The 13,287-nt window shown below is 45.1% G+C and overlaps 1 protein-coding gene across 3 annotated transcripts in view; it reads left to right on the forward strand.

Annotated features, from left to right (window-relative positions):
• LOC137379737 (E3 ubiquitin-protein ligase TRIM33-like) overlaps nt 1–13,287 on the forward strand; it is a 163,141-nt gene that overhangs the window by 127,206 nt on the left and 22,648 nt on the right. For 2 of the 3 annotated variants that reach the window (XM_068051041.1, XM_068051042.1), the window contains 3 exons: nt 11,930–12,065; nt 12,869–12,941; nt 13,063–13,234. In XM_068051041.1, the coding sequence (XP_067907142.1) occupies nt 11,930–12,065; nt 12,869–12,941; nt 13,063–13,234 (381 nt within the window). Of the gene's footprint in view, nt 1–9,350; nt 9,540–11,929; nt 12,066–12,868; nt 12,942–13,062; nt 13,235–13,287 lie in introns of all 3 variants that reach the window. The other variant, XM_068051040.1, reaches the window with a different exon arrangement.

Consider the following 13,287-nt stretch of genomic DNA (forward strand, 5'->3'; position numbering starts at 1 on the left):
ACACACACACATCTCTATATACACACACACACACACATCTCTATATACACACACACACACACACATCTCTATATACACACACACACATCTCTATACACACACATACACACACACACCTCTATACACACACACACACACACACACACACCTCTACACACACACACACACACACACACCTCTGCACACACACCTCTATATACACACACACCTCTACACACACACACACACCTCTATATACACACACACACACACCTCTATATACACACACACACACACACCTCTATATACACACACACACACACACCTCTACACACACACACACACACACACACCTCTACACACACACACACACACCTCTACACACACACACACACACACACACACCTCTACACACACACACACACCTCTACACACACACACACACACACACACACACACACACACCTCTATACACACACACACACACACCTCTATACACACACACACACCTCTATACACACACACACACACCTCTATATACACACACACACACCTCTATATACACACACACACACACACACACATCTCTATATACACACACACACACACATCTCTATATACACACACACACACACATCTCTATATACACACACACACACACATCTCTATATACACACACACACACACATCTCTATATACACACATACACACACACACATCTCTATACACACACATACACACACACACATCTCTATATACACACATACACACACTCCTCTACACACACACACACACATCTCTATATACACACACACACATCTCTATATACACACACACACACACCTCTATACACACACACACACCTCTATATACACACACACACCTCTATATACACACACACACCTCTATACACACACACACACCTCTATACACACACACACACCTCTATACACACACACACACCTCTATACACACACACACACCTCTACACACACACACACACACACACCTCTATACACACACACACACCTCTACACACACACACACCTCTACACACACACACACACACACCTCTACACACACACACACACACACACCTCTATACACACACACACACACACCTCTATATACACACACACACACCTCTATATACACACACACACACCTCTATATACACACACACACACCTCTATATACACACACACACACACACACACCTCTATACACACACACACACACACACACACACACACACCTCTATACACACACACACACACACACCTCTATACACACACACACACACACACCTCTACACACACACACACACACACACCTCTACACACACACACACACACACACCTCTACACACACACACACACACACCTCTACACACACACACACACACACCTCTACACACACACACACACACACCTCTACACACACACACACACACACACACCTCTACACACACACACACACACACCTCTACACACACACACACACACACCTCTACACACACACACACACACCTCTACACACACACACACACACACACACACCTCTACACACACACACACCTCTACACACACACACACCTCTACACACACACACACACCTCTACACACACACACACACCTCTACACACACACACACACCTCTACACACACACACACACCTCTACACACACACACACCTCTACACACACACACACACCTCTACACACACACACACACACCTCTACACACACACACACACACCTCTACACACACACACACACCTCTACACACACACACACACCTCTACACACACACACACACCTCTACACACACACACACACCTCTACACACACACACACACCTCTACACACACCTCTACACACACACCTCTACACACACACCTCTACACACACACCTCTACACACACACCTCTACACACACACCTCTATATACACACACCTCTATATACACACACCTCTATATACACACACCTCTATATACACACACCTCTATATACACACACACCTCTATATACACACACACCTCTATATACACACACACCTCTATATACACACACACCTCTATATACACACACACCTCTATATACACACACACCTCTATATACACACACACCTCTATACACACACACACACACCTCTATACACACACACACACACCTCTATACACACACACACACACACACACACACACCTCTATACACACACACACACACACACACCTCTATACACACACACACACACACACACCTCTATACACACACACACACACACACACCTCTATACACACACACACACACACACACCTCTATACACACACACACACACACACACCTCTATACACACACACACACACACACACCTCTATACACACACACACACACACCTCTATACACACACACACACACACCTCTATACACACACACACACACACCTCTATACACACACACACACACACCTCTATACACACACACACACACACCTCTATACACACACACACACACACACACACACACACACCTCTATATACACACACACACACACACACACCTCTATATACACACACACACACACACACACCTCTATATACACACACACACACACACACATCTCTATATACACACATACACACACACACATCTCTATACACACACATACACACACACACATCTCTATATACACACATACACACACACCTCTACACACACACACACATCTCTATATACACACACACACACACACACATCTCTATATACACATACACACACACATCTCTATATACACACACACACACACACACATCTCTATATACACACACACACATCTCTATATACACACACACACACACATCTCTATATACACACACACACATCTCTATACACACACATACACACACACACACACCTCTACACACACACACACACACACACACCTCTGCACACACACCTCTATATACACACACACCTCTACACACACACACACATCTCTATATACACACACACACACACACACATCTCTATATACACATACACACACACATCTCTATATACACACACACACACACATCTCTATATACACACACACACACACACATCTCTATATACACACACACACATCTCTATACACACACATACACACACACACCTCTATACACACACACACACACACACACACACCTCTACACACACACACACACACACACACCTCTGCACACACACCTCTATATACACACACACCTCTACACACACACACACACCTCTATATACACACACACACACACCTCTATATACACACACACACACACACCTCTATATACACACACACACACACACCTCTACACACACACACACACACACACACACACACCTCTACACACACACACACACACCTCTACACACACACACACACACACACACACCTCTACACACACACACACACCTCTACACACACACACACACACACACACACACACACACACCTCTATACACACACACACACACACCTCTATACACACACACACACACACCTCTATACACACACACACACACACCTCTATACACACACACACACACCTCTATACACACACACACACACCTCTATATACACACACACACACCTCTATATACACACACACACACCTCTATATACACACACACACACACACACACATCTCTATATACACACACACACACACATCTCTATATACACACACACACACACATCTCTATATACACACACACACACACATCTCTATATACACACACACACACACACATCTCTATATACACACATACACACACACACATCTCTATACACACACATACACACACACACATCTCTATATACACACATACACACACTCCTCTACACACACACACACACATCTCTATATACACACACACACATCTCTATATACACACACACACACACCTCTATACACACACACACACCTCTATATACACACACACACCTCTATATACACACACACACCTCTATACACACACACACACCTCTATACACACACACACACCTCTATACACACACACACACCTCTATACACACACACACACCTCTATACACACACACACACCTCTATACACACACACACCTCTATACACACACACACACACACACCTCTATATACACACACACACACACACACCTCTATACACACACACACACACACCTCTATACACACACACACACACACCTCTACACACACACACCTCTACACACACACACCTCTACACACACACACCTCTACACACACACCTCTACACACACACCTCTACACACACACCTCTACACACACACCTCTACACACACACCTCTACACACACACCTCTATACACACACACACACACACACACCTCTACACACACACCTCTACACACACACACACACACACACCTCTATACACACACACACACCTCTACACACACACACACCTCTACACACACACACACACACACCTCTACACACACACACACACACACACCTCTATACACACACACACACACACCTCTATATACACACACACACACCTCTATATACACACACACACACACACACACCTCTATACACACACACACACACACACACACACACACACCTCTATACACACACACACACACACACACCTCTATACACACACACACACACACACACCTCTACACACACACACACACACACCTCTACACACACACACACACACACACCTCTACACACACACACACACACACACCTCTACACACACACACACACACACACCTCTACACACACACACACACACACACACCTCTATACACACACACACACACACACCTCTACACACACACACACACACACCTCTACACACACACACACACACACCTCTACACACACACACACACACACACACCTCTACACACACACACACCTCTACACACACACACACCTCTACACACACACACACACCTCTACACACACACACACACCTCTACACACACACACACACCTCTACACACACACACACACCTCTACACACACACACACACCTCTACACACACACACACACCTCTACACACACACACACACCTCTACACACACACACACACCTCTACACACACACACACACCTCTACACACACACACACACCTCTACACACACACACACACCTCTACACACACACACACACCTCTACACACACACACACACCTCTACACACACACACACACCTCTACACACACACACACACCTCTACACACACCTCTACACACACCTCTACACACACCTCTACACACACACCTCTACACACACCTCTACACACACACCTCTACACACACCTCTACACACACACCTCTACACACACACCTCTACACACACACCTCTACACACACACCTCTACACACACACCTCTATATACACACACCTCTATATACACACACCTCTACACACACACCTCTACACACACACCTCTACATACACACACACCTCTATATACACACACACCTCTATATACACACACACCTCTATATACACACACACCTCTATATACACACACACCTCTATATACACACACACACCTCTATATACACACACACCTCTATACACACACACACACACCTCTATACACACACACACACACACACACACACACACCTCTATACACACACACACACACACACACCTCTATACACACACACACACACACACACACACCTCTATACACACACACACACCTCTATACACACACACACCTCTATACACACACACACACACACACACCTCTATACACACACACACACACACACACCTCTATACACACACACACACACACACACACCTCTATACACACACACACACACACACACACCTCTATACACACACACACACACACCTCTATACACACACACACACACACCTCTATACACACACACACACACACCTCTATACACACACACACACACACACACACACACACACACCTCTATATACACACACACACACACACACATCTCTATATACACACACACACACACACATCTCTATACACACACATACACACACACCTCTACACACACACACACATCTCTATATACACACACACACACACACACATCTCTATATACACATACACACACACATCTCTATATACACACACACACACACATCTCTATATACACACACACACACACATCTCTATATACACACACACACACACACATCTCTATATACACACACACACATCTCTATACACACACATACACACACACACCTCTATACACACACACACACACACACACACCTCTACACACACACACACACACACACCTCTGCACACACACCTCTATATACACACACACCTCTACACACACACACACACCTCTATATACACACACACACACACCTCTATATACACACACACACACACACCTCTATATACACACACACACACACACCTCTACACACACACACACACACACACACCTCTACACACACACACACACACCTCTACACACACACACACACACACACACCTCTACACACACACACACATCTCTATATACACACACACACACACACACATCTCTATATACACATACACACACACATCTCTATATACACACACACACACACATCTCTATATACACACACACACACACATCTCTATATACACACACACACACACACACATCTCTATATACACACACACACATCTCTATACACACACATACACACACACACCTCTATACACACACACACACACACACACACCTCTACACACACACACACACACACACCTCTGCACACACACCTCTATATACACACACACCTCTACACACACACACACACCTCTATATACACACACACACACACCTCTATATACACACACACACACACACCTCTATATACACACACACACACACACCTCTACACACACACACACACACACACACCTCTACACACACACACACACACCTCTACACACACACACACACACACACACCTCTACACACACACACACACCTCTACACACACACACACACACACACACACACCTCTATACACACACACACACACACCTCTATACACACACACACACACACCTCTATACACACACACACACACCTCTATACACACACACACACACCTCTATACACACACACACACACCTCTATACACACACACACACACCTCTATACACACACACACACCTCTATATACACACACACACACACACACACATCTCTATATATACACACACACACACACATCTCTATATATACACACACACACACACATCTCTATATATACACACACACACACACATCTCTATATACACACACACACACACATCTCTATATACACACACACACACACATCTCTATATACACACACACACACACACATCTCTATATACACACACACACACACATCTCTATATACACACACACACACACATCTCTATATACACACACACACACACATCTCTATATACACACATACACACACACACATCTCTATACACACACATACACACACACACATCTCTATATACACACATACACACACTCCTCTACACACACACACACACATCTCTATATACACACACACACATCTCTATATACACACACACACACACCTCTATACACACACACACACCTCTATATACACACACACACCTCTATATACACACACACACCTCTATACACACACACACACCTCTATACACACACACACACCTCTATACACACACACACACCTCTATACACACACACACACCTCTATACACACACACACACCTCTATACACACACACACACCTCTATACACACACACACACCTCTATACACACACACACACCTCTATACACACACACACACCTCTATACACACACACACACCTCTATACACACACACACACCTCTATACACACACACACCTCTATACACACACACACCTCTATACACACACACACCTCTATACACACACACACCTCTATACACACACACACCTCTATACACACACACACCTCTATACACACACACACCTCTATACACACACACACCTCTATACACACACACATCTCTATACACACACACACACACACACCTCTATACACACACACACACACCTCTATACACACACACACACACACCTCTATACACACACACACACACCTCTATATACACACACACACACACCTCTATACACACACACACACACCTCTATATACACACACACACACACCTCTATACACACACACACACACCTCTATACACACACACACACCTCTATACACACACACACACCTCTATACACACACACACACCTCTATACACACACACACACCTCTATACACACACACACACCTCTATACACACACACACACCTCTATACACACACACACACCTCTATACACACACACACACACACACACACACACACACACACACATCTCTATACACACACACACACATCTCTATACACACACACACACATCTCTATACACACACACACATCTCTATACACACACACACATCTCTATACACACATACACACATCTCTATACACACATACACACATCTCTATACACACATACACACATCTCTATACACACATACACACATCTCTATACACACACACCCCCCTACACACACCTACACACACCTACACCTCACCCGATATACACATGGGCATTGACTAACCGAAATCCAACACCGCATACATCAGACCCCACAGAACTGCAGCAAAAGACAGATCTTGAGCTTGGTTGGGAACAGGGAAGAGTGAATTCAATGATATAAAAGTATTTGCATTGCGTAAAAGGGAGCTCCATTGTACCCCTCACGGGCCATATTTTGTGTCCAGCCTACGTGACTTAATTTGATTCTTCCCATTAAGAGAATTTGCATTTATCACATGAATGTCTCAAAACTCTTCATACGCGATGGATTACTTTGGATGAGCGATGACTGTTGTTAAGCAGACCAACATGGCAGCCATTTTGTGATGCAGCAGCATGCCACAAATCAGATAGATCACGGTTGATGTGCTGGATGAGAGGAATGTTGTCAAGGATACCAGGAGAACTCTTCGCTTCACGCAGTGCCACCGGATCTTGAGCATCTCTCTGAGCCAGTAGGAAAAGCAGATTGGGCTTCAGTGTGAGGTCTCAATTTGAAGGACAGCACCTCTGACCATGCTGCACGCCCTTGGTGCCTCACTGGAGTGTGTCAAGGTAGCAAGTTCAAGGCCCGCGGAGAGGCGAGAGTGCTGCACACGAAGCACAGCTGAAATGTATCGGTCTGTGAATTAGTTACTTGAGGCCTTCACTGTTCATTTTATTGTCGCCTTTTCTGTCCCCATTTTCCTCAGCACTGCAATCCTGGAAACTCAAGACCTTTGCCACTAGCCAGCACTACAGCCCCCTCTTATCCTTCCATGGTCTTTGTGACTGCTAGTGGTGGATTTGCCTCCAAAAATTCGATTCCAATGACTGAGCTGTTCCCATCCATTACCAACCCCAAGCATCTCTCCTGTCTTCCCGATATTCCTCAAATTCAGGTAAAAACAAACAGAGGCAGGGTGAGGCAACCCATGCCAAGGTACAGTTTTGAGGCTGTGAGGCTGGGGGTGGGGTAGAGTGGAGGTGGGTGGCGACCGAATTTGAAGAAAAACTACAATTTGTTACGTTGCTAAACAAAAAACAGGACCTCACCCTAAGGGACATAGTTTTTGTTTTACTTTTAGTGAGCCAGTTGAGTCCACCACAGTGTAGAAGAAGCTTCACATGCCCACTCCTGGTTTTATACCAGTCGACCAGCAACTGAATGTGTTAACCTAGACGTACACTCCAGTGCAGCACTGAGGAGCATGCTGCATTGTCCGAGGTACTGTCCTTCGCGTGATGCCTTTAAGCCTGTCCCATTTGTTCAGATGTATGTTAAAGATCCCGTGGGACTGTGTGAAGGAAAGCAGGCTGTTGAGCTGGTATCCTGTACAACATTCCTGTCACCCAAAAATTAACTGACCTATCTCATGGGCATTGCTGGTCGCAAAATGGCTGCTCCTTTAGTCAGCTTAACATTTGCTGCACAGCATTAATAACAGAAATCAGCATAATGTAAAACTCATTGCTTCACCATGGGCTTTCTCTGCGTGTACACTTTTAAAAAAAAAGAGTGTTTCTGAGGGAAGCAGTCAAGTGATGTTCCAGCACAGTTTTAACATGATTACTTTTGGAAAATCAGGTGTAGAATCAGGTGGCTGTCTGAGGAGAGTCCTGACTGGGAGTTGTCCCGTGCCTCGGAAGCTGTTACCCTTCGAGAGCAACAACTTGCATTTATATAGTGCCTTTAATGTAGTAAAACATCCCAGCATGCTTCACAGGACAGTTATCTAACAGAATTTGACACTGCCCCACATGAGATATTTGGACAAGTGAACAATAGCTTGGTCAGAGAGGTAGGTTTTGAGGAACATCTTAAAGGAGGTGAGAGAGAGAGATAGAGAGGCGGAGAGTTTTAGAAGGGAATTCCTGTTTGTCTGCGTGACTGTAACCTTAGTCAGTGCACCTCAGAAATTCAGTTTAAATGTTGAGGGTGCAAACGCCCCTGCCTCCACACTCTAACCGTTTTAGAACTGCAGTATAAACAGGTGCTGAGGGAGTGGAACCCAGTATTGCAGCCACTAGCCTCCAGAGAACTGCAGCAAAAGAGAAATCTTTGGGGGGAGGCAAAGAGAGAATTCAATGATTTTAAAAGTATTTGGATTCCTCAAAACGTTCATCTGACTTGCGACACCTGGGCTTGTGTGTCTCAGTATTCCAGAGTCCCGAACAGCTGGTCCCAGCTCTCCGTGTGGCAGTCTGGGTGACGTCACTGGGCCAGAGGTGGGAAATGACTCGATGTCCAGTTTTCCGGGCACCTGAATGTAGACAGAGGTGAGGTAGAATGGGGAGTTCTTTAGCCAGCCTCCATAGCAGTTGAGAAACGGCTCTATCCCTGGAACAGAGCTGTGCAAGCATGCAGTGCCAGCAACAGAGAGGTTTCTCCACTGATGTGGAGGTTGAGTAAAGAGATCCCCAACCCGTAAAAGCCGTTTTCTCACCTGTTGTCGCTTCACACTTACCTGCGTGTGCTAAGTTATGAACAGATTTAGAGTATTGAAGGCTGTCTGTAGTCTGTATTTTGTGAATATGTATAGTTTCAAGGTGCAGATTGTATTTCTTACAGTCCCAAATAACAGGCATTGTCAATAAGTGTGTGTTTTTTTGGGGGTGCCGATTTGTACAGGTTCAGTACATGCATTCACCTACTTGTAAAAAGGGTGAAGTATTCCAAGTTTGGCATTTAGTAATGAAAGAGCCTGTTTGAGTTCTAGGGAGCGCTAACTCATTTATAGAATTGGACCTTCACACTGAGCACCACAGAAACATCCTGAGCAAAGCCCAAACATCTAACTCCTGTCTCGAGCATTCAGGAATCTGCCTCGGAAAGCGCAAAGGGCAAGTCCTCATTGAGCCAAAAAAGTGAATGTTAAAGGAAAAAGACTAGACTTGCATTTGTATAGAGCCTTTCATGACCCCAGTCCCAAAACACTTTACAGCCAGTGAATTACTTTTGAAGTGTAGTCGCTGTTGTAATGCAGGAAACATAGAATAGAATCATAGAAAGTTTAAGGCACAGAAAGAGGCCAATTGGCCCATCATGTCTGTGCTGTGTCTGTACATGGCAGCCAATTTGCACACAGCAAGCTCCACAAACCACAATGAGAAAAATGACCAGATGATCTGTTTTTAGGTGTTGTTTGAGGGATAAATCTCATCTTGTGTTACCACTGAATATTAATAGCTGAGTCAAGTCATTAACTGGTTAACCAGTGAATAATCTAAATATTTAGAATTTTTTGATATGAGTGTTTAAACACTGCCTCTTCTCTCCTTCAAACTGCAGCTGGAGGATGCGGGGTCAGTGTTGCTGGAAAGTTTACTCAACAGAGAGAGGAATGGCAACTGTATACCAGCAAAACCTTCGGCAACCAGCACAAACCCTTCCCCTGGCCCTTCCGTCCCCTCTCCTGGGCATACAGGTAACTCAGCGCCACAGTTCAACCTCTCACCAACACAAGGCATCCACAGAATGGAGTTTGGTGACACGCTTTGGAATCCAGTGCTTGCCACTAAAAGTGTTCTGGCGACACAGCAATTTCTGCCCTTTAGTATGGGCGGGACTGGTAGTCAAGTTTGTGATACAACAACAACTTGAATTGTATATTTTTACATAAAAAGATATTTCTGTTTCTGGAGGATTGAGGAGAAAGCTCGGAGGATCATTAACCCCCTCCCCCCCCCCACCCCCAATAGGATTGCTGCAATTGGTGACTGCAGCGAGTACTAAATCGCTGTGCCACCCACCCCCTTTTTGTTGAATTTTAAATCAACTTGGAGACCTGAAGTGTTGAGCCAAGCTCCTGCAGAGAGGCCTGCATGAGTGGATGGGCTTCTAGCTGTGATCCAGGCAGGCTCTCAGTAACTGAATGCAGCCAGCAATTCCTCTCGCAGGTCTCGCTAGGTGGGATACCGTCTGAGACCCATATCCTGGTCCAGCCCAGACTGACGAGATGACAAACTCCCTGTCATCGGTTGTCATTGAGTGTCCTAGTGTATTTAATCTATGATATTTGGGTAGTTTCAACCTGTCCCACAGGGCAATGCTGGACATTGCGGGGAGGTTAGGATCAGGTTGGGCTGTAATGCCCTCACAATCGAAATGCCTGACATCACATGCCATATGAATCGTTAGCACTGTCAAGTGTGCTGATTGCTGCAAGGGTTTGATGTGGATCGGGCTCTCTGTTATTTGTAGCCTGATGTGCTTTCTCCTCTTTCTTAGGGTCAGTGACTGTCACCGGTGTGCATGTTCCAGGACGCACTTCCAGCACCTCCAGCAGTGGCAGCAGAGGGAGGTGAGTGAGCCCTTTTCGATCAGACTGGCTATTAATTAACCCTTCTAAGCATACCCATCTCCTTGTTCCCTTTTCTTTTTTTTCTTTCTCTCTCTCCCTCTCTCTCCGTGTGCTCTTTCAGTTGCACTTCATCAAGCAGACTATGGAGACCCGAGTTTCAGCAGATGGCCCCAGTTGTTCGTCTGGAACCAATTAAAATCAAGCAGGAGGCCATTTCGGAGGATGACCTATGCGATTTCCCCATCATTGTGGTGAAGCAAGAGCCTGGGGAGGAAGTTACGGATCCTTGTGAGGTTAGTTTGAGCCTCTTTAAATATCCAGCCAGCACCTTTTAAATTATTGTTAA

Source organism: Heterodontus francisci, chromosome 18, assembly GCF_036365525.1.
Source record: "Heterodontus francisci isolate sHetFra1 chromosome 18, sHetFra1.hap1, whole genome shotgun sequence".
NCBI classification, from domain to species: domain Eukaryota; kingdom Metazoa; phylum Chordata; class Chondrichthyes; order Heterodontiformes; family Heterodontidae; genus Heterodontus; species Heterodontus francisci.